Source organism: Theobroma cacao, chromosome 7 (genome assembly GCF_053813885.1).
Source record: "Theobroma cacao isolate CCN51 chromosome 7, ASM5381388v1, whole genome shotgun sequence".
NCBI classification, from domain to species: domain Eukaryota; kingdom Viridiplantae; phylum Streptophyta; class Magnoliopsida; order Malvales; family Malvaceae; genus Theobroma; species Theobroma cacao.
The window spans coordinates 7,017,380-7,041,129 of record NC_142645.1 but is presented as its reverse complement, the minus strand read 5'-3'; the positions used below and the strand labels follow the sequence as shown (position 1 = coordinate 7,041,129).

General features: G+C 31.9%; 3 protein-coding genes across 3 annotated transcripts; 1 reads left to right on the top strand and 2 right to left on the bottom strand.

The window, feature by feature from the left end:
* The first annotated feature begins 1,439 nt into the window (after positions 1-1,439).
* Positions 1,440-5,374, top strand: DJ1B (Class I glutamine amidotransferase-like superfamily protein). Its single transcript, XM_007021637.3, has 8 exons — positions 1,440-1,608; positions 1,695-1,895; positions 2,489-2,638; positions 2,763-2,945; positions 3,072-3,152; positions 4,017-4,217; positions 4,315-4,455; positions 4,988-5,374. The coding sequence occupies exons 1-8, from the start codon at positions 1,471-1,473 to the stop codon at positions 5,192-5,194; spliced, it is 1,302 nt and encodes a 433-aa protein (XP_007021699.3). The 5' UTR covers positions 1,440-1,470; the 3' UTR covers positions 5,195-5,374.
* A 585-nt stretch (positions 5,375-5,959) lies between these two features.
* LOC108662741 (putative terpene synthase 9) lies at positions 5,960-9,086 on the bottom strand. Its single transcript, XM_018124266.2, has 7 exons — positions 8,979-9,086; positions 8,641-8,896; positions 8,161-8,533; positions 7,859-8,077; positions 7,642-7,780; positions 6,975-7,229; positions 5,960-6,471 (listed from the first exon to the last, which is right to left on the bottom strand). The coding sequence occupies exons 1-7, from the start codon at positions 9,084-9,086 to the stop codon at positions 6,148-6,150; spliced, it is 1,674 nt and encodes a 557-aa protein (XP_017979755.2). The 3' UTR covers positions 5,960-6,147.
* Positions 9,087-11,170: 2,084 nt separating this feature from the next.
* On the bottom strand, positions 11,171-19,121 carry ELF9 (RNA binding (RRM/RBD/RNP motifs) family protein). Its single transcript, XM_007021631.3, has 13 exons — positions 18,604-19,121; positions 18,452-18,514; positions 18,155-18,372; positions 17,498-17,713; positions 16,994-17,086; positions 16,867-16,905; positions 15,396-15,485; positions 15,212-15,314; positions 14,951-15,031; positions 14,122-14,198; positions 13,813-13,893; positions 12,681-12,772; positions 11,171-11,561 (listed from the first exon to the last, which is right to left on the bottom strand). The coding sequence occupies exons 1-13, from the start codon at positions 18,737-18,739 to the stop codon at positions 11,438-11,440; spliced, it is 1,413 nt and encodes a 470-aa protein (XP_007021693.2). The 5' UTR covers positions 18,740-19,121; the 3' UTR covers positions 11,171-11,437.
* Between the last annotated feature and the right edge of the window lie 4,629 nt (positions 19,122-23,750).

Here is a 23,750-nt window from a genome sequence, read left to right as displayed (position 1 = left end):
TGATTCACATTTCATAATTCAGGAAATCAACTCATATTTTGATATTCGACATTTTAGAGCTTGTTTGGCCTTTTTTTTTTAGTTTTAAAAATTATTATAAAATTATTATAAAAAATAACTTTTAAAATTAAGTTAAAACTATTTGATAAATTTACTTTTATTAATTTTTTTTAGATAAGCTGTTTGGCAAAATAACTTATATAAGTTTTAATTTTAGTTAAAATTACTATAAAAGGTAATATTGGGATTATTTGTAATAGATGAGAAATTTTTTGAGAAAAAGAAAAATTCTCCTGAAAAACTAATGTGCTTTTAAAATAATAGATGAGAAAGCTCATTTTTTTAGATTTTTTTAAAAAAAAATTATTTTTTTTAAATTTCTCAAAATCCTATTTAATTCGATTTTTATGTTTAAGAGATAAATAAGTTGAAAAAAAAATCAAATTAAACAAGTACTTAGTTTAGAACATACTTCATTAGCTACAATACAAGTAATTCAACACAATTGTCCAAGTGTTTCATGTGAAATATGCCCTTTGGCTAACAAGGAAAGATTATCGTTTCCTATTCACATTCAATCTACCAATATGCCTACCTTCAAAAAAAAAAATAAAAAACTACAAGTATGCCTTTTGAATTGTTGCATATAAACATATGGAGACCATATTCAGTACTTACTATCAATGGTCATCACTATTTTCCAAATTGTTGTGCATCAATATTCAAAATTCACCTGAATTTTCTTAACGAAGGCAAAATCATATATTATCTTAATAGTGCCTTCGTTTTGTAACATGATAAAGAACCAATTCAATATAAACTCAAACAGAATGAGTCAAATAATGGACTTGAATTCAATTTAATAGAGTTTTATCCTTCCAACGACATAATTCACCAACTTTAAGTTTTCTCAATAAAAAGAAGAAGAGAAAGTTAAATATATTTGTTCGAACATAGATTACGTATCTTTATTATTTAATTCAATACATGAATGTAATTATTAGAAAACTCCAAAAGTAAAATATTTTGACTATTTATTATGGATAGTTTAATATTATTGATATGTATTTATTTATTTATTTATTTATTTTAATACAATTAAATGTAGAAAATAAAAAGAATTGGCTTATTTTGGAATTGGACCAAGCAAAAATTAGATCATAATTAATTAATCTTCAACTATATATATAGCATTACTATTATATAAAGTACAAGGAAAAAACGAATTAAATAAATAAATTACTCTTATTATTAAGACAATACCTTATTGCAATAAAAATTTTATGGAAAGAAAATCATAATATCCAAATTTTAGGAATGAAGACGACGTGGCAAAATCGAAACCGCCCATCTCGACGATCTCATCCTTTGCCGCCATAGCTGAAACCAAGCTCCCTCCAACAAAGAGAGCCGAGCCGATCCGATCCCTCTAGAAGAACACCGAAAAAACCGAAAAACCCCCCAAGCCGAATGGCATTATTGCAATTACGCCACTTGACACCTCACTCTCTTCCTTTTACTCCCAAGCTCCGCCATTTCCATTTCTCTGCTCTCAAATTCCCTCGCTTCTCCTTCTCCGCCTCTGCTTCAACCACCATGGCTAAAAAGGTAAACACCAAAAAAAGAAAATAAAAATCTTCTTCACTTTATGCTTTTTTTGTGATTTTGATTTTTTTTTAATTTTTGTTTTTTAGGTTTTGGTTCCGATTGCGAATGGGACGGAGCCGATGGAAGCTGTGATTACGATCGACGTCTTAAGGAGATCGGGAGCTGACGTGACGGTGGCTTCCGTCGAGAAACAGCTTCCTGTTGACGCTTGCCACGGTGTTAAGATCGTTGCTGATGCTCTCGTCGTTGATTGTACTAACACCATTTTTGATCTCATCGCTCTTCCCGTAAGTTGTAATTCTTTTGTTTCTTACCTCTTTTCTTTGGGTTTTGGTGTTGAAGTGAAATGCAAAATATGAAAAATTTTAAAAAAATTGGTTAAAAAGTTGAGACTTCTTTTTATTATTTATTGCTTTTTGTTTTTACTTCTGCAAGCAAAAATGAAAAAGCTCTTTTGGTTTCAAAAGCAAATATGTTGTATGAAAGTAAATTAGTGATTTTTTGAAGAAAAATGCAATAAGTGTTTTATTTTTTAGTTATAAAAGTGAATAATTTGTATGAATTTAAAATAGTAATTTTTTTTAGAGAAAAAATTTATTTTATTTTTTGTTATAAAAGTGATTTTTTTCTTTCATATTTTACATTTTTTTAGAACAAATCGAATATCCTAACCTTTTATTGGTATGGAAACAAAGTCTAATTTGATGTTTATTACTCAGTATAAAATTTCAATTTATATCTGGTAGAAGCAATTTTGGCCTTCTCTTGTGTTTTCAATGCTCTTAGGTTCTAATATGGTCATATTTTTCTTGTTTGCCGTGTTTGTGCTCAAATATGTACTTTTCCGATTGAATTTTCTCATTGAAACTTTTGCCATTAGGGAGGCATGCCTGGTGCTACCAACCTTAAAAATTGTGGAGCTCTTGAAAGTGTTGTGAAGAAGCAGGCTGCAGATGGGCTGCTTTATGCTGCCATTTGTGCTTCACCTGCTGTTGCGCTTGGTTCGTGGGGTCTGTTGAAGGGACTGAAAGTGAGTACTAAGTGATAAATTTTATCTAAATTATTTCAGAGATCATGATACGGTTGTTGGTGTGACTTTTATCGTGTATAATGTTGCATGATTGAACTCATAATCATCATATTGTTTCTGACAGGCCACCTGTTACCCATCATTTATGGAGCAACTGACATCTTGTGCAACAGCTGTTGAATCAAGAGTTCAGCAGGATGGCAAAGTTGTGACAAGTCGTGGACCTGGCACTACCATGGAGTTTGCTGTGGCACTAGTGGAGCAATTGTATGGCAAAGAGAAGGCTGATGAAGTTTCTGGGCCATTGGTATGCACACTTTTACTACAGTAGTTATTTATGCATTCTTTTGGGGAAAAGGGAAAGCCATGGGCCTAATTGGAAGTTCAATAAAATGAAACCACTGTTTGCTAAAAGGGAACTGATTATCTTCAGGTGATGCGTCCGAACCATGGTGATGAGTATACAATCACTGAGTTGAATCCCATGGAATGGAAATGCAATAATAACCCTCAGGTGAGGTTTTGGGATTGGTTGATTGCTTTCATTTTGTCAAATTTTGAAATGAACCATGGTGATGAGTGTACAAACACTGAGTTGAATCCCCATGGAATGGAAATGCAATAATAACCCTCAGGTGAGGTTTTGGCATTGGTTTATTGCTTTCATTTTATCAAATTTTGAAATGATATTTGACGTATTAATCTTTATTCTAAAGCATGTCTCAGTACACATTTTCCAGTGTGTATTTAATGCAGGATCTATATTCTCACCCCAATAATCTAATTAGGATATTCAGAAAGAGTTCCGATTTGCGAGTCTTAAGATTTTCGAGGGAAGCAACAATTAGAACTAGCTAATGAAGTGCATAAAGACTAGAAAAGCCTAAAGTGAGAACCAATCAAAGTTGGAAAAATTGGATCCTAGGTAGGTATCTTAGCTTCACATCTAAGGAAATGGCTGGCATCTGGCAATTTCTACAGTTGTCGTTTCTTCTTTGCTTTTACAGAGTAGCAATTTAGACTCCTAAATACGCAAGAACACTTGGGTAATAACCTTTTCCCTCTTTCTGCTTTTGCCTCTCTTAGTTGAACTTGTAATAACATCCTAATAGATTGGGAATCAAAACATTAGGTACTGTTGATTTAACATACTGGATAGTTTGTAAGTTGATTGCAGCAAGAAGATAGTTGTCTTAATATTCAAATACTCTTCATTTCCTTGCCCAATATGATTCTGTGCAATCAGTTGCAACTTTGTTCCGATATTCAATTCCATGTGTTGTGACATCCAAATTTGTCTTCCTTCTATTGTACCAAATTTTGGGGTTATATTTCATTTCTTTTCTATTATAAAAGTTGCTTTTTGTTAATATTTCAGATCCTTGTACCAATTGCTGATGGCTCAGAAGAAATGGAAGCAGTTATAATCATTGATATCCTGCGTCGAGCGAAGGCAAATGTTGTGGTGGCCTCTGTTGGAGACAATCTTGAAATTCTGGCTTCTAGGAAAGTAAAGTTAGTGGCAGATATTCTTCTTGATGAAGCTGCTAAACTTTCATATGACCTAATAGTCTTGCCAGTATGTTGGGATTCTGTCATGTTTCTTGTCTCCGTTTCCTGCCAACTCTTTCTTTCTTTGCTAAATACATTATGAACCTTTTCTTGCATATTTTCAGGGTGGACTTGGCGGTGCCCAAGCATTTGCTAACTCAGATAAGCTAGTGAACTTGCTAAAGAAGCAGATGCAATCAAACAAACCCTATGGAGCTATATGTGCATCTCCAGCGTTGGTCTTGGAGCCCCATGGCTTACTCAAGGTCTAATTTTAATCATGTTAATATTTGCATGGGGAGAATACTTGTCGTGTGACTATGAATGTTGTAAAAGCCAATTTACTTGACACCCTTGAGTAATTCATAAACTAAATTATAAACAAGAAGTAATTAAAAACCCATAATCAACTGTTGCTCTGTGAAGTAGTCTCTGCCATTCAGGAGACTGGATTAAATAATTCTACTAATATTTTGTACATAAGAATTTATCATTAGGCTATAAGGTCATTGTAAGCTGTTTAACTGTAGTCATTGGCTCCTAGGCTTTGAAACTTTAAACTTTCACTGTCGCACAAAGTTTAAAAATAATTTTGAAATTGTGCTTGCTTTTGCACATTGAATTGTGTTACTTTAATAATAATAATATAACCTACACATGCTTAAGTTTGTGTGCGACTCTTGTAATTATATTTGTATATAGATCTTGAGTTAAAAGAAAATGGTACACAAGTCTTCAGGAATTTTCTGCATTCAGTATTCTCGAATGTTTTAACAGTTGTATTCTGCTATTTTCCAGGGCAAAAAGGCCACAGCTTTCCCTGCAATGTGCAACAAGCTGTCAGATCAGAGTTTCATTGACAACAGAGTTGTGGTTGACGGCAACCTCATTACAAGCAGGGGCCCTGGAACTGCCATGGAGTTTGCACTAGGAATCGTGGAGAAGTTTTTTGGACGCCAGAAAGCTTTAGAGCTAGCAAAAGTAATGCTTTTTGTACGCCAGTAGGCGCGGGTCTGAATGTTTGTCCTCGGTCCTTGCTACCATAGAATATGCTATGAGGAGATACAGGGGAAGGTAAATTTGCGTTTGAATGTGAACATGTCACGTGTGCGGTTATGTACAACAGTTTGTTGATAAATAAATGAGCTTTGGAAGAGCTCAGCAACAAGACTTATCATGTGATAATCTAACATCTTTGAATCCTTGATTCCTGCCTGGGTGTACAGGCTGAATGCTGAAAGAGAATACGAAGCAGAAAAATAGATAGTCACTTGTTTCATGAACATGTAAGGGCTGAAACCATTTTCTTGATTTTCGTTTGGCAGAAGGTAATAGTAAGTCTAATGTATTAATTCATTTTTTACATGCAATTTGAAGTTACAGAGCTAAGTCTCCGACAAAATGGTTTTCTGTAATTTTATTTAAGAGTCAATTACTCTGGTAATGCGCCCGTCACCATTTGATCGGAAATTTGTCGCTATTTTATTAGTAATCACCAATGCGAATGAATCTGTCAGTAAAAACTTATTTTTTTGACTGAAAATTAATTAAAATAAAAATACCTTGATAAAATTCAACGTGATTAAAATATAAAGGTGACATTTAATATTTATCCCATTAAATTTTATGCTATGAAAGATCAAAATCAATTAGTTTTGCAATAACAATTTCATTTCACTTTTACTCACCAACACTCAATATGTAACATCTTTATTAATATTAATACTTCAGTACATGCAATCTTAATTTACACAATAAAGAGTAGTCCTCTTTTATCTCAAATATAAATTTTACACTACTTATCATAAAATTCAAACTTGAGATCATTAAGTTACAGTCTCAGTTATATCTTTATTTAAAAGATAACGAAACCAAACTATGAACCACATCATTAAAACTTTATAAAATCAACAATAAACTTGGAACCTTCAATTTCCCAGTCTAATGTTGATGATCCTTTATTCTTTTTGCGACCCTTTGCTTGCTCTTTCAATCCATGGGGATGGGCTCAAACAGAATTTACGCACACAATCTATATTGGCTTGGGTTTGAGTACCAAAGAAGTCACCATACTTGTATATTCGCTGTACGCATCGTGCCGTGTCCATTGCTAGTTTCACCGTTGGAAGAGGATAAGAATTGCGAACAACCATCTCGTTAAGCTTCTTCCATGAGTAGCTAATGAGGCCTTCGATGTTATCTTGTGCTTCTTCCTCGGACACATCATGTTGGACCATGTAACACCGAATTGAATTCACTATCTCTCCTTTTTCCATCTCGGCCTTCCTCCATGACAAAATATAAAAAATTAGAGTCAACTTATTAATTTAGTCTTGAATCTTTATAACATAATGCTTGAAAAACTCTTTAACTATTTAAAAAAATTTAAATAAATCTTTATTAATTTAGTCTTATACTCTCGTATCGCTAATGTGACGATGATATGGAGAGTGAAAATGTCATATGATCATGTCATTATGCCGCACAACATGTCACGTTATTCTCCATTATGACATATCAGTATGTCAGGTTAACAATATATAATATAAAATGACATGTAACATTTTAACTAAATCAATAATTATAATGACTTATTCTACTCAAAATAAAACATAAGGTTTTATTTAATTTAAAATAAAAATATAAGAATTTGATTGAATGTAATAAAAAAATAAAAATTTATTTAAAATTTTAAAAATAATTTAAAGTATTTTTAAATATATTTTTTTATAACTATGCATATGCAATGTAAGATTATGACAAATTTGATGGAAATTAATTGTACCTTGGAGGTCATTAAATCATCTACAAGCCTAAAAACAAGGCTGGGACGATAAAATAACTCAGAGGTAGACCAATTCTCAATGCAGTGAGGGATATATTCAGTTATGGACTCGCTTATGCCGAAATAAGAAATGGTCAAGAGTACTGGAGCACCAATAGAGATCCATGCATTTTTTAAATATTCATCAAAAGTCGGCATGTATCCACTCTGATTCCATTGTGCTTCTTTCAACATTCCTCTACAATAAGCTATCCACTGCATTCAATTCAAATTACTTAATTATTAACAAATATTATTCATTTATCAAGAAAAAGGAGATTGATCTAGACTTTTCGAACAAGTCGAATATAAATAATTAATATAAAATCAAATATAAAATTATTCATGCGTTTCTTATTATCGAAAATCAAAAGTGTTATATTTAAAATTAAAAATACGTTCATTAATATGATGACATGATATGTTGATTTGACATGATGATATAATAATATAATATTTTTCATTCATTATGTGAATATTAAATTATAAGTGATATTTTACCTAATAATAATTAATCAATCATTTATCAAGATTTATTTAATTCAAAATAAAAATACATAAATTTAATTTAATCTAATAAAAATATTATGCTAATAATTTTTCACTCGTGACCATTAGTCTGTCTTACTTTGTCCTTAACGTAAGGTAGAACTTCCAGGTCAAGATGTTTAGAGGCATCCTGGACTACTTCATCGACAGAGTAATACAGGGCTAAGTAGCATACTTTCATGTACTCTGGGAGTTCCTCCATGGTCTTAATATCCCATCTGTTAGGAAATATAAAAGATTTGGTATGAAGAGAGAATGAGTATGTTAACTTAATATAAACGTATAAGACTATATACCGATCTAATGCTTCAGTGAATTTTTCAAGCTCATCAATTGATCCATAATTGTCGTATACGTCATCAACATATGTTGCCACGGCACACAATTTTGCAGTATTCTTCCTGCCTTGGGAGAATTGGGGGTTAGCGATTGATCCCAGTGCCAAAATATAGCATTCTATCAATCGATCTCGGCCGAAAGGTAGCTTCTCCTTGAAGTTCATATCCTCCCACCACCTGCATGCGCCCACAAATTTTAGCCATGTTTGAGATATTAATAAGCAATATCAAAGAAGGTAGGTAGATTTATAGCTTATTACTCTGCTAGCTCCTTTAGCTCCTTTAGGTAGATTGATTGCAAGACATTGTAATCCAACTTAGCAAGCTCGAGCAAGACAGAGCTCTTTGCCTTATCCCTTTGGTAGGCTTCAATGAAGTTCCTTGCTTCACTCCTTGCCATTCTCCGATGCAGCGGAACGTCCAGGGACTGTTGGACTTGCTCAGCTATGTTACTCTCCAGCTTTCCTGTTAACAAATTGAGATGATTTCTGCTAAAACTCTTTGCTTCTTCTAAGACATCTTCTCCTGGTATCCCAAGATGTGCTGCCTCAAACAAGCTCAAAAGCCCTGCCACATCTTCTCTTAGGTTGTCCATGAATTTCCCATCTTTATCCGTGAATTTGTTGAACACATCTGTTTTGAGTTATGATGAAGATAGTTAGATATAATATTGCATGTTAAGGTAAGATTTTATCAAATGTTCAAGTGTCTTTGATAATGTTTTCTAGTCATGCTTTCACCTGAGCTGATGGAAAAACCATTCCCACGTAGAAGTCGAAATTGCAAAGCTGTATGGTAAAGATCAGTAGGAATATAAGCATGAACAAGATGAAGAGCCTCCTTAATCTCCTTCTCAAAGTGATAAGCAACTCCTAACCGCTGAATGGTGTCAATGAGCTTCAACAGGTCACGAGGATCTTTCATGGAAGTGGCAGCAATCAAGCTTTTGGCATCTTCTTTCAACACTTCCAACCGGGCTGCATGCTCATCCTCGTACTGCAAACCAGGTTAAAATCATCAGCTCAATCAAGCTTGTGTATGAAGATAATTAATGAGACTTCATTAACTATATATATACCGTATAAGGAGCTGTAAGGGACATGATGAATTGAGGATCCCAAATGCTGGGAACGTGATCAGCATTTCTGCGTCGAGGGACATTGCCTTGACCAGTAGAAGAGTTCATCATCATCATCAACTGATTATTATATATAAAAAAACTGGTGATAAACTAGTCTTTGCTTTACTGCTTTTCTGCCACAATGAGAGAGTAGAGTTGATCCAGAGGGGGTATTTATACTTGAGGAACGGTGAATACATTTATGTTATTTATGTTATTTAATTAAATGTAACATCAATAAATTAATAAAATAAATTTAAATTCAACTTTTTAAATAAGAGAATACATATAACTAGGGTTGAACCAACCTCAAGTTATTAGCTAATATTACATATTAATAGTGTAAAATATTAATTTATGAATACATATACATATTTCATAAGTGATATAAATATATATACTAACCTAATCCCAAAGGGTAAGGCAATCTTTATATTCTTAATTTTCATAGTATCAAGTCAAAAGAATGGGTGATTTATTAATAAAAATAATTTTGTAATAATTTATTATAACAATTTAATTGATCTTAATAACCATTTATATATAAATATTATTAATCAATATTCGAGTATTTGATTCATTGATTAGTGTATAATTTCTTACATAAAAAATATCTCATTTTCTCACAAATAAATAAAAGTATAATAAAATTAAAAAAAATCCATAGCCACTCGCGTCCTATCCATCACTCAGAGGTCCCACACTGATCACGTTTTGCACGGCCTACACTGGAACTGATTTCAAGGTATTTAACTGTCTGTAGATGGACATTAACGTCCTGCCCAATAACTTGGAAGCACACTTCACATTAGTTGAAGGATTAGGTAACCTTTACTTATCGGCCAATGTATCTACACTATTATTGACTAGACCTGCTCCATCCACAAATTAAGGATTTTACATCTTAGCTTTGAAATTTTAATTTTTACCCAATTCATCACTTAATTTATAAAATTAATTTACTAACTCATTTCAAAATCAAATTTCCGGATTTGAGTTTCCACTTTAACTCAATCAATTAAACATATTTGGAGTTTTCTGCATCACATTAATCCATAATCACTGGATATGAGTCCACTAATCTTGTTATTGAGTCAATTAACTTATCAAATTAATCAATTAATCTTATTTTTCTTTTCATCTTATTTTTAAAATCTTTCAACAATTCCTCATCAATTTCAAAATATAACAAAATCTAATATTTCCAAAAATCTCATGCATGCATTGATCATATGTAAGATTTCAAAGCTCATCATACAATAATTCAATATCCATTGACATTATTTTTGATCACGTGCCATGTCTCTTTTTCATGAATAATGTAAGAGTCAAGCCTTTTTAACTGCTACAATCCAATATTTCCAAAAATCTCATGCATAGATAAAGATATATATATATATATATTTTTTTTTTAATTTAAAACATTGATCTAATTAGTGAAAAGTTTTGTCAAACTAATTAAAAATAATTTTATATGAGTGATCACATGTAAGATTCTAAAGCTCAATATAAAATAATTTAATATTCGTTGATATTATTTTTTATCACGCGTCATGTCTCCTTTTCATGAATAATGTACGAGTCAAGTTTTTTTAACTCGTAAAAGAGACACCATTTTCACTGATAGAAGTGAAATTCCTAATAACAATGATTTCGACATATGACATAATATGTTATGGATTTATTAAGACTTAAAACGTACTATACTCAATCTTCTTTCCTTTGCATACAGGACCAAGCACTAAACTTAATCCGAGATGGATAAATGAATTGTTAGTGCTTTTTAATTTTCAATTAGCATTTAAACTCACCCTTTTTATCAAACAAACTTTGTTCAAATCAATTGATGTTTTATAATTTATCTTGTTTAATTGAAAAGCATAGAAGGCCCAAGTCGTTTTTACTTCAATTTCCATGTCGAAACCTCACATATTGCTATTGCATGAGCCCACACAAAACATTTGGACATCCAGAGCATAGATGCACTGGATGAGCTTACTGGTGTTACTTTGGTAAGTCTATCGTTCCAGGCTCATATAAATCGTCCGTAAGGATGAAAAGAAGTGTCAAATTTGGGTAGTAGAAAATGGGACCCTCCATATTTTCCCAGGTAGTTTTGAAGAATACAAAGAGGAGCTGCAAAGAGAGAATAGAGAACATATAAGTGCCTTAACACCTCCAATTTTCTATGAGGTTTATAACCTTGGTACTGTAGACTAGTAATGGACTATGTTGCTATGCTGTTAAAAAAAATGGAAAAAGGAATAATCAGTAGTTATCTGAACCTTCAACTGAAACATAGAAAAGAAATATCCCCAACATCAAATCTGAATAATCATTTGATGCACAGCCACTAGTTTTATAATACAAAATTAAGCCAGTTCCAGCATCAAAGTATTCGAGTGGTCTGACTAAACTCAGTCAGCTTCAAGTTCAGCACCGAATTGCTCCAATCGGACAGCATCCTCGTTTAAATCCCGCACCAAAGCATGATTAACCACTCCATCATCTTCACTTGCATGGATCTGTCGCCCACCAAACCTAAATCAAACCAAAATCAAAATTACAACCAAGAAACATGTGACAAAGATAAGAAAAAATAACATCAAAACTTTAATCCTTGCTAGTTGTTAAATGGTTTCATTGTGCATTCATCTTTTTGATGAATTACTTCATACAATCATTTTATATTACCCGTTCAACTTTAGGTTATTCCCTGATGAAAATCAAAAGCATTTTCCACAGCTATTCTAGAATGTCCAACAACAAATCTAGGAACATGTTTGATTTCAATTAGAGGTGGCAAAACAAAGCCAAACCCAAACCTGAGAACCCGTCCGAGAAGGCTCAAATCCAAAGCCAACCAAACCCAAACTGATCAAATATTCAAAAACCCGAACCGAAACAACCCAAATCCAAAACAATCTAATCACAAAACAACCCAAATTCAAATCAATCCGACCTCAAAGTTCATGCTGATATAGTTAAATCTTCCATAAAATCTAAAAATGACATGAAATTAGCCCAACCCTGAACAAAACTCAAAACAATCCAAAATTGGCACAGCCCAAACCCAAAACAATCCTAACCCAGAATAGCCCGAATCTGAAATGGATCGAACTTGAAACAATCAGATCCTGAAATGACTGAACTCTAACCCACCTATTTGCCACCTCTAACTTTAGTTGACCACCTATTTGCCACCTCTAATTTCAGTTGATTCATACATATTACCCTAAGAATGTTACCTGTCTTTATAGATGGCATCTCTGGTTTTCAATCTACAAACTCCAGCAAATTGCATAAAAGCTAATTTTACAAGAAATATTCAGGAGTAGACAACTAGCTACGTAACACTCCAGTCACCAAAACTTAGTTGTGGGTTTTTGCATGTGATAAAAATCAACCAGAAAAAGAAACTAACATAAAGAATCAACTATTGTAGTTAATTGATTGTAACTATGTACACTTGAGATTCACTGGTGACCATATGCACTCAAATTTCTTCTTAACTACTTACTATCATTAACTTGTTTTGTTTTTCTCTTTTGGTTCTTTGATGGTTTAGTAATGCCAAAATCCTTTTTCCCATTTTGATTCTTTGATCCGATGTTTTACAAAATAAAAATGCAAACTTTCCAAGATGATAAAAAAAATTACCATCGTCCATTCATCAACTCTATGCACTTTTGAGCATCCTTCCTATCCTTATATTTTACCAAAACAACACCTTGTGGATTGTTCTCACAAACCTGCAGGACAAAACAAACCAAATCATAGAAATGGGACAACCCTTAATTAAATATGGTACAACCACTATGCAAATTGGAGCTAATCATGTAGAAGAAACTAAGTAGTGCAGCTGAGATTTTGATCATTGAAATAAGAAAATGGAAGTAGATAAAAAGAGAGGAGAGATAGACAGACGGACGGACAAACAGATAGAGAACACATAGGAAAATGAACTTAGCGCCCAGTAAAAGGAACACCAGGCAAAGAAAGAGAGAACTTAGCTCTCTATGTGCATGAACAAGCATTCATCTCTTCCTACAATCACAAAGTGTGTAGAATAAAGGAAAACTTGGATACCTAGCCTTGTCAAATTGAAGGATGAATAAATTATGGGTGAAGGAGATTACTAAATTTTATAGGCCATGGAAGCTTAAGACATTTCATCAGATGACATTATTCTGTCTCTTAATTGAACTGAAAACATTCCTAAAAGTAGTAAGAAACCATACAATACAAGGAAACTACTCTTTCTATCGTACATATGCCATTAACAATTTGCCAGATCAATTTTGTTGTTAACAAGGATTAGAAATATATGTTCTATGCAGCCTTGTCAAATACTCATTGAATAAAATAAATTTAACAAATAAAAAAGAAAAGAACCAGTAGTTGCAGCCCAAGAAGCTTTAGGTCATAGCAAAAAGCAGGGGAAATAATTCAAGGAGTTTGATGGGAAACTGCAATTTTCTAAACCGCCCAGCTCTGTGTTAGCCTGAGATAACCCTCTCCGCAGACAAGCTCATAGAGTAAGAGGGAATGATTCATAGCTTTTAATAATTACAAGAACCTTGAATTCTGTAAATTATTGGAGGACAAAGAACTTCTACTCCATATCTAACACCAGATTGAGGGACTTCATGAAACAATTCCATCACAGTTCCACAATACCTAATTTCAGGACTTATCAGGCAAGACACAAGTATATATTCTATTATTGCATGGCTATTTATCACATGTATCGAAATTATACAGATGAGCTCATGGTAAAAGGTTCTATTACCTTGACTGAGTCCACTGGACCAAGCTTCACACATTCCTCTTTAACATCCTCCTCCAGCTCGGAACGTAAATTTTCATCTGCCTGCAGAGATAAGGGGAAAGTCAGCTCACAACTCCATGTAATGTATAAGTAGCAGCTGAAGGGACCTGACGTTACTTATACTACTTATAACAACCACATTCAAAGGAGAAGATTAGAAATTAATCTTAAATTCAAAATAGTAACTGGAAAATTTTAAGTATTGGAGGCAGTCATGCATATAAATTTTGGGGAATGCTGTCATGCAATTGACCATGGTTTCAAGCATACCCTCATTTCAGCAGGAGTAAACATGTTACGTAGGACAACAGTCGCTGGAATTGTCACCTTCGCATCATCACGACCACCTGCACCAGATACAAAAAATGCGCATTGGAGATGCAAGTGTTGCACAAGAGAAAGCTGACAAGTGAAACTATTTCAAGAAATTAGTTTCATGGTACCAACACTAAAAAGCCACTCAAAGTCAACACAAAAGTTAGCATTGCTCATAATGCGAAAGCATTCAATCTCATGATTTGAGCTTATTTCTTTACCAAGATTGCCGAGTCATACTAGCAGAATGGAATTGACTACAATGCAGAGTGGGTCTATTTTTTATAACATTAAATGCAACAAGAAAAGGAAAACATAAAATGTTTGTAAATAAAGAAAATTTCAAACAAGACTCATTACAGAAAACCTATATCGATACTCCCAAATATATATTTTTTTTCTTTTGGGTACGAATGGAGACCTATTGGGTCCTGAGCCATCTCACAATCCCCCCCGCCCCCCAAAGGTTTAAAATTAATATCTCTAAGATGGAGTTTCAAGTTCTAACCATTGGGTGCAATGCAATCAAGATATTAATAACAAATAAGAAAACAAGCGAACAAACCATGTAAGAATAGATAACTTCATCAGCATCCTAAATTTCTTCCATCTACAGACAAGGTGGTACCAAAAATTTACCAAATTAAATCCATGCATATTGTTTTTGTATAGTAAAAATAAAAAGGAAAGAGGAAAAGAACTCATATAGAGAGTGAAAAGGAAAGTAGAAAGCACTTCAAAATTATCATTTCCAATACAGCACTACTGCAAGATGAGAACCCACCCCAGCCGAGTATCTTATCCTCAACTTTTTTCAATTTCTTTTTTTTCCTGTTGTCCACTTGTTTGGCTATAAATTTCTCCCCTGCAGTATAGCAACAGAAGCCTATCAGTAAAGAAAGACTGTAACACATTAAAAAAAAGCTCCTCAGTTGACTCTGCATAGAAATGTATTCAATAACCCATTGATAAGAAAAACAATTACAGAAATAATTCAAAAGGATACCCAGCCAAAGTTAAAAGTAACTGTGCCCAAACATTGTACCTTTCTGCTCAAATTTAGCTTGGGTGACTGACATAGGGATCTTGCCACCAAGACGAAAAGGTGTCCCATCCAAAATTTGAATAGCCAAAGCAACAGAAGGCTCCTAGCACAGATAAGAACTTCCAGGTTAGCAAAATTTTATAAATGTTACACATCAAAAACATGAAATGAAGAAGAAAACTACCTTCAAATACGTGACAAGTGCATCCCCCTTTTTCCTTCCTGTCTCCTTGTCAACATAGATCTTCACACGAGGTTTTTTTGTTTCAGGGTCCTATAAAATTTGTCACACTTACTCATGAGGTGTACAACAGAAAATCCTATTTATGCATGGATTTAACCTCTCCTATTATTATTGGGTGGATTTTGGATTAAGCCCCAGAAAATAAGCTACCCTCTGCTGTGGTATACAAGCAAGGGAAAAAATATAATAATCACAATAATCATGCGCCTATTAGAGATTTCTTCCGCACAATGTATCCAAATTCAGGAACCAGGGCATTATCCCCACCCAGACACCCAGACATACAGAACTACCAGTTAAGACATGAATAACAAATGTCACAAACTTGTGACTCTCATTAAAGCTTTTGTGATAGGAAATATTACGTTCAAACATCTCATGACAGTACTAATGCAACAACACAATAAAATCTCCTAGGCAAACACGTAAAGCACGAGCTCCCACTCAAGCTATTCAGATGTACACTACATAGAGAAATTTATGCATGACAGCAAAAAGATAATTTAGCATAGTTGAACCACTGAAAACTAAGATGAATAAAATACTATACTACCAAAATTCAGTCTATGCCACTCACAAGGAAAGGCCAGAGATTTCCTACAGTTGCAACAGGCTAAACACTATATGGGGAAGAACACTCTCACAATGCTATCATTATCAGTGTTTAACAACATAAAGGGAATTCAGCAATCCCACAAGCCTCATCTTTAGTTATTTTTTTCCTTCACAGTTTATGTTGCTAAGCATTTCAAGTTGTGATTAGGACACTGAAACAACATGTAATAAGCATTTTGAACAATTTTATCAATCTTATCTTCTCTAGAATCATATGCAGCACACGTCAGTCAAAACTCCATGAAGTCAGGATACAATGCATGGATGCACAATGTTTATTTATTCCAGCCCTTCCATCTCCTTAATTCAAAGAAAATATATCTATGTATTCAGAAAACTTCAGCCATTATAGAGTCCCATTCACTATAAGCATGTAAGATGGTCTTTACCTTCTTGATTACCCCGCAAATAGCTCCACCAACTAATCTTTAGACACTTTTTTCTATAATTTTCATCTTTTTTTCTTCAGATTTTATGTTGCTAAGAATTTCAAATTTCATTTAGTACACTGAAGTAATATCCACTAAGCATTTTGAATATTTTGGGGAACATACTGATGTAATTAATCAACAAGAAGGCAAATACATGTCAGTTGAAACTTCTTAAAGTCAGGATGCAATTCAATGATTGTACACACAATGTTTAATTTTTTTGCAGTCCTCTTTCTAAAGATGAGTTCATCTCTTTGCCGCAAAAAGAATTTGTTTATGTATTTCAATGTGAAAAGAGAACTTTGCCATTTAACCATCCATAGATAGAGTCAAATAAAATAAAACATGCAAGACAGGTTTCTTACCTCTTTGATTATCCCGCACTTGGAAAACACCTCAACCAACTGCCACATGTTTCCAATTAGTGACTAAGCAAAAAAGAAAGGAAAGAAGAAGGAAGGAAAGACATTAAGGTTCTAAAGTTAACATTACTTCTTCTGAAGTTACATCATCAGGCAATCCAGTCACATAGACATTTGTATTGACTTTCAATTCAAACCAAGAATCAGGAGGTTTATTGGCTTCCTGCAAAAGTATTGAAATGATAAGGAATATAACAAGCTCAGCTCATATCATATGTACAAACAATTGGACTATTTCAGTCCCAATTAATGAAACACTGAGAGGATGTCCAAAAATAACTACATAAAACATATGATTCTTTTCTCTGTAGTAATATACTACAGAATTGAAAGTGGAAGTTTATAAACTAATGCACTCAAAAGCATTCCACATGGGCAATTCTTAATCTTGGCAAAGTAAAGGCAAACAATATTGCACCAAAAGGACAATGCTATTACTATAATGAAGCCAAAAATTGAGGACGACAACTCTAATGCTACTTGTAAACAGCAAGATAAAGAATGCAACTAGAATACGATAACAGCTTTCTTCAAAGAATTATAAAAAGAAAACTCCAAGGGAAAGAAAGAATACCTTCTTCTCAACTTTCTTTTCTGACAATTTTCTCTTGGCATTAGAACCTGCTTCAGTTTGCTCCCCACTGCCATTAACTTCTTCTCTAACAAAGGCATCAGCAGCATCAGTAACATCAGCAGCAACAGCAGCACTTACAGTTGGAAAAACTTCCTCTTCTTGCAAGAATGTCATCTCTTCTACTCCATAGTTCTCATTTTTGCTTGATGAGTTATCCTATCATGCATCATCAGTAACTCATACAATTAAAAAATAAATAAATAAAGGTCATGCAAAACTGATATTTAAAGAGAGAGAGAGAGAGAGAGAGAAGAGAGAAGATAAGAGAAGCTATAAAATGGAATTGCAAAGAGCAATAACAACCAAAACATTAGTGCAACAATATGATATTAGAATTCTGACTTTTACAAATTATGCAAAACAGAATTCCCAACTTAGTGACAGCCAAAAATATTCTTTCAATGGATATTATAGCTTTCATTTAAATTTTATACTTGAAATTTCTGAGTAAGATGCATGTTAAAAACATGTTAAAACTGAAGTCTCAATAGTATGTAACAGTATAGGAAATAATGAACATAGAGAACAGACCATGAGTCAACTAAAAAATCCAAGTTCAACCATTTTCACATCTCAACCTAAAACTAAGGCACCAACCTGAGGAACCCATACTCGCAGACTTCTATCCCACTTGTACCTAGTTCCGTCATCATCAGTGAATTCTTCTTCACCTTCTGGTGGTGTTAGAGGCCTATCCTGATAATCAACCCCGAACCCATCACCAATACTGCTAGAAACAGACCCATTTTTCAATCGCTCTGCCTCTCCAACCTCTCTCTGCCATTTCTCAAACTCATCATCTTCATTGGAAGGCACTGCACGGCACATTACAGGGTAAGAGGCCCTCGCCAGATAGTGAATACTTATAATAAAGATAGAAAAAAAAATATGAACCTGCTGCTGAAAAATCAGTCTCCTTCACATTGTTCAAAAGAGCATCGCCATCAGTTGAGGGCACTGTAAATATCACAAAGTGAGAACCTCATCATGAAGACAAAGATTCTAACTTATAAATTACAAAAAAAGCGACTAGAAGTTAATTTCACCTGGAGCAGAATAATCATTTCCCTGATGAGAAATTCCTGAAACAAACCCAGGAATTGAGGGCAACGGTTGCCCCTGACTTCTTCCTTCAGGCCCTGCAAGCGTACTTTCAGAGTCAGTATTGCTCGGACTCGCCATTTTCGGCGCCGCAGTCGACACGACTTGACACTAACAAGGATATGGGATATTGTATAACTTTCCCCTTAATTCAAAAAGACACAATTTTATCACAAATGAAGAGATTATGCAGGAACCAGGAAGAAGAAATTGCAAACCCAAACTGAAAAATTAAAAAAAAAAAAAACAACACTGGAAAGAGAAAGAAGAGGTGCAGAGAGCAGGTGGGGGAAAATTCCAGAACGAAGAAGCGAAAAGGAGGGGACGAAGAAGCTGACTGAAAGGACCAGCACTGAAAAATGGAGAAAAGCCCAAAAAGAACAGTGAAATGAGAAAGAAGAGATGTGCAGAGTGCAAAGGCTTCCAGAACCAAGAGGAGAAGGGGAAGAAGAAGCTTTGGGTTTGGATAGTTAAGCTAAGCCTTGTTGTAAAGATTTGGGCTTTCTTCCTTTTTGCATTGGGACCTTGTGGTAAAGGGCTATCCTGATGTAATGGACCATTCATGCTATTTTTCAACAAAAATAAGTTCAATTAATGACAAAAAATGCATAAATACTTGTATTTTTTTAATAACATAATATTTTAAAAATTTCTTAAATTATTTCAAAATTTTAAATAAATTTTTATTTTTTATTATATTCAATCAAGTTTATATATTTTTATATGAATCAAATAAATTCTTATAACTAATAGTAGATAACTTTTATTACTCAAAATGATATCTGTCATTTTATATTCACGTAGCATTAATTTATGATGCTGACTTATCATAATAGAAGGTAAAATTGTCACGTGACAACGTCATTATGTTATATCAACATATTATATCATCATCTATTATGACAAGTCAGTATAAAATGAAAAATGTTATTTTGAGAAACTTAGATTAGTTTCCAATTAATTATAAAAATCTACTTATTCAAAACAAAAATACAATAATTTAATTGAATATAATAAAAATTTTAAATTTTTTAAAATAATTTGGAAACCTTTTTAAGTATTCTACCTTTTTTTTAATTAGCATTAACTTAATTCCATTAAAAGAATGATTAAATTTTTAATACAAAATATGCAAACAGTTTAATTATCACAATATGTCAAAGAGTTACTGTAAGGCATAAGTCTATAACTAAATTTCCATGCTTTCCTCTCAAAACACCCAAAAATGAAGCAAAAAAAAAAAAAGTACCAAAAGTAAAATTTTTAAACTTCACAGACGAGTATATATGAATTATCATATACATTTGACTATAAATAAAAAATTAATAAATACGAAATAAACAAATACGATCTATTAGAAATAAATCTATTTGTAAAATTAAAACCCTATTATTAATGTTTATAGGATTATACTATTTTCAAAATTTTGTATAAATCTAACTGAATAAGTTGGTTTGATCTAACATATTTTGGGGTAGGACAATTAGGCAAATTAGCTAACCTAGGATGTTTAGGAGAAGAAGAAGAATTTGGTGGTGATTTAGGAAAAGAAGATAGTGGTCAAAATTAGCCAAATTAGAAGTTCAAGTCAAAAATGAACAAGCCAAGCTGTGGCTAGGATGATCAATTTGCCTAATTCATTTCCAGTACACACACCATATGAAAAATAGGATTTCACACTTTGCAAAGTTCCCCTTCTTTTAGGACATTGACTTGGACTAGTCTAGAAGGGAAAAAGAAAGGAAAGAAACTGATGTTTTTTTTTTATTATTTTTCTTTAATTTGGTAGGAGAGAAGTAAGAGGAAAGAAGAAAAATAGATGGAGTTGTATATTTCTTAAAAAAATATATATTCTTAAATTATTTAATAAAATTTAAATAAATTTTTAATTTTTTTATTATCTTCAATCAAATATTTATTATTTTAAAATTTTTATGATTAACAATTAATTAATTATCGTTAATCAAAATGTGGTGCTGACATGGTACAATGATATTACCACATGATATTTTTACCCTCTACATTAGTATTATATCAATGTCTTGTAAATATTTTAATTAATGACAATTAATCAACAGTTAGTTATAAGCGTCAATTTGATCCAAAACAAATTAAAGTACAAAGATTTGATTGAACGCAATTGAAAAAAATAAAAACTTTTTTAAATTTTTTCAAATAATTTAGAAATTTTTTTAAATATTATATCTTTTTAAATCTAATTCTTACAAAAAAACGAGAGAAAAAACACTCTTTCTACTTAATTCATTTTATTTACAAATTTACTCATAATCTCGTTATTTTTCTTCAGTTTTCACCTTCATACCAAACACACACACACACACAAAAATGAAAAAATAACTTTCCTTCTTGATCTCATTTTTTTTTTCGTATTTTCACCTTTTTTTTCCCTTTTTTTATTTTCCTTCATTTCAACCAAACATAGATTTAAAAGAAAAAACAAATCAAGCTGACTGGAAAGAAAGAAAAATGCAAGCCTTGGTGGGCAAATATTAGGAGAAGAAACTAAGACACTATAGTCTTAAATTCTTGCTTGACAATTCAATACTATTTTGATTAAGTCTTATTGGCTGGAAGAAAATGTCTAGTAATCAATTGCCGCTTCCTCCGTACAACAAAGTTAATAGAACAGTAAATTACAAGCCCACGTAAAAGTCATAATCATCGTACATCTTTAATATTTTATTATTTGGATTATTTTATATTTAAATTAAAATATAATTTTAATTATCGATTTTTGTTGTTTAAATTAAAACATTACATGATATCTGAACATTTGACTTATTAATTAGTATATGATCTCCTTATTTAAAAAATAAAATTTAAAACCCTGTTCTCACAACTCTTAAAAAAATAAAAATTTACAAGAGTGTTGATGTTTCATGTTACGTGTAAAATTTATCAAATTTATTGGATGAAATAAGCATTTTAGTATTTAATGTTCTTAAATTTTATCACTTCAAGACGCAATGTTTTATGTCAATCAATTTAAGATTTCAATTTTTTTTATGTTTATTGTAGAGAAAAATTGATCATAGAAAATGGAACTTATCATGATAAAAGTTTTAATTTTTGCTTAAATTTTAGCTTTCTTTTTTAGGAAAATTCTTTTATTAAAGATTTTTGTTTTACATTTTTTTATTCATTATTGATTTTCCTCCATCAATAAAAATGGCCAAATCCTAATATAATCAAAATTTCACCTAATAAGGCAAGAACAACAAAATTAGAATCTCAAAGGCAATTTTTAACCATTGATTTTGCTAACTAGTTAAGCTTCTTCTCTTTCTACTTTACCAATTTAATTATCCTTAAATCCTCCAATTACATGCAAAGCTTGTAATTCGATCTGACAATTAAAAATAGACATTTGATAATGATCAGTGGACCAGAATGCAAGACTATTAATTGAAACTTGTCACAGACGCAATGACAGAAACTATAAGAAAACAACAAGTGGTGATTAAGCTTGTTAATTAATTTTAAGCATTTGGCTGATATTCATATATTTAATTTATAATTAAATTGCCTTCAATTTTAATATTTCCTTACTTTTTGCCATTTTAAAGTAAATATATATAGCAATAAACAAAAATCATGTATGATTTTTTTCTAAAAAAAATTATTCCTTAAAAAAACCTAAATATAAAGAAAATAATAGAATGAGAATTAAAGGAAAAAATTTATTATTGTATTTATCATAATATATTAAAAAATTTCCTTGTCAAAAAAAGGAGAGACACAAAATGGATGGAGTAACTTATTTACAACATATTTAAAAGGAAATTTGAAAAAGACTTTAATCACAACTTCAAAAAATATTTGAAAAAATTGAATAGTATTGTTAAAAAAATCTAAAATTATTTAGATAAATTATAAAATATAAACTCTGCATCTGATCCATGCATCGTACAATGCATGGATCATTCTGTCGTACACAGAAAAGGATGGCCCCGACTTTTACTCGAATCCCTCAAAATAAAGCCAGGGTACAAGTTAATTCAATGGACGTGTATTTAAACTAGATTAACTGAACAGTGGGTCTAGATTTTTCACTGCTTCATAGACTGGAACATGGCCATTGACTTGTCTTTATATGATTTCTTGATTTCAACTATTAACCTGGAATTCAATCAATTTTACAAGTGTGAAAAGGAAAACTAGTTGGTGTTTTTAATGATGAGAAAATGATTCCACTTCTCTATATTGTTGCTATTTTAAGCAGTGTTTACACCATTTATCTGACGCAACTTGCTTGCTGAAACCTTCAATTATCATCAGGAAATGTTTTTTCTGGTCTTTTTCTTTTTCTTTTTTTTTTTAAATAATTTTCATGCCTGGGTAATCTGAACAGTGAATTAATAGGGGCCATTAAGTCTAGCCATAAAATATCGAGCATTGTGCTAGTATTATTAGTGGAAATGTGGTTAAGTGCTTGGTTGTATGGTCTCACTGTCTAGCAGGGAAAGTGTCAACTGTGGTTGACAGATGCATTTAATTTTGGTACTGGGGGTTGTGTCCAGTCTTTTTAATGCCTCGGTGATTGAAAGGCGGATAGTTGCTAGTTAGTTTTGTTTAGCATTTTAAGCCCGTTTTATCTTCTCAATAAATTTTTATATTTTTATTATATTCAATCAAAATTTTATATTTTTATTTAAAATTAAATAAATTTTTATATTTTTAATATAATTATCAAATTTTAATATTCTTATTTTATATTAAATAAATTTTTATATTTTTATTTTGAATCAAATAACTTTTTAAATTAATAATTGATTTAATAAAAATAATATTTATCATTTTATATCACATCTTATAAGTGGTATGTTAACATATCATAATTGATGATGATGTGACATATTGATATAATATAATTGATGATGACTTAATATTTTAATTTGATATGATAATATAATCATATGACATTTTTCATCTTCTATATCAATACTATTCAGTAATAAAAAATGATAAGTAATATTTGAATTAATAATAATAATTAGTTAATTATTAGTTATAAAAGTTTATTTGATTTAAAATAAAAATATAAAAACTTGATTGAACGTAATAAAAAAAT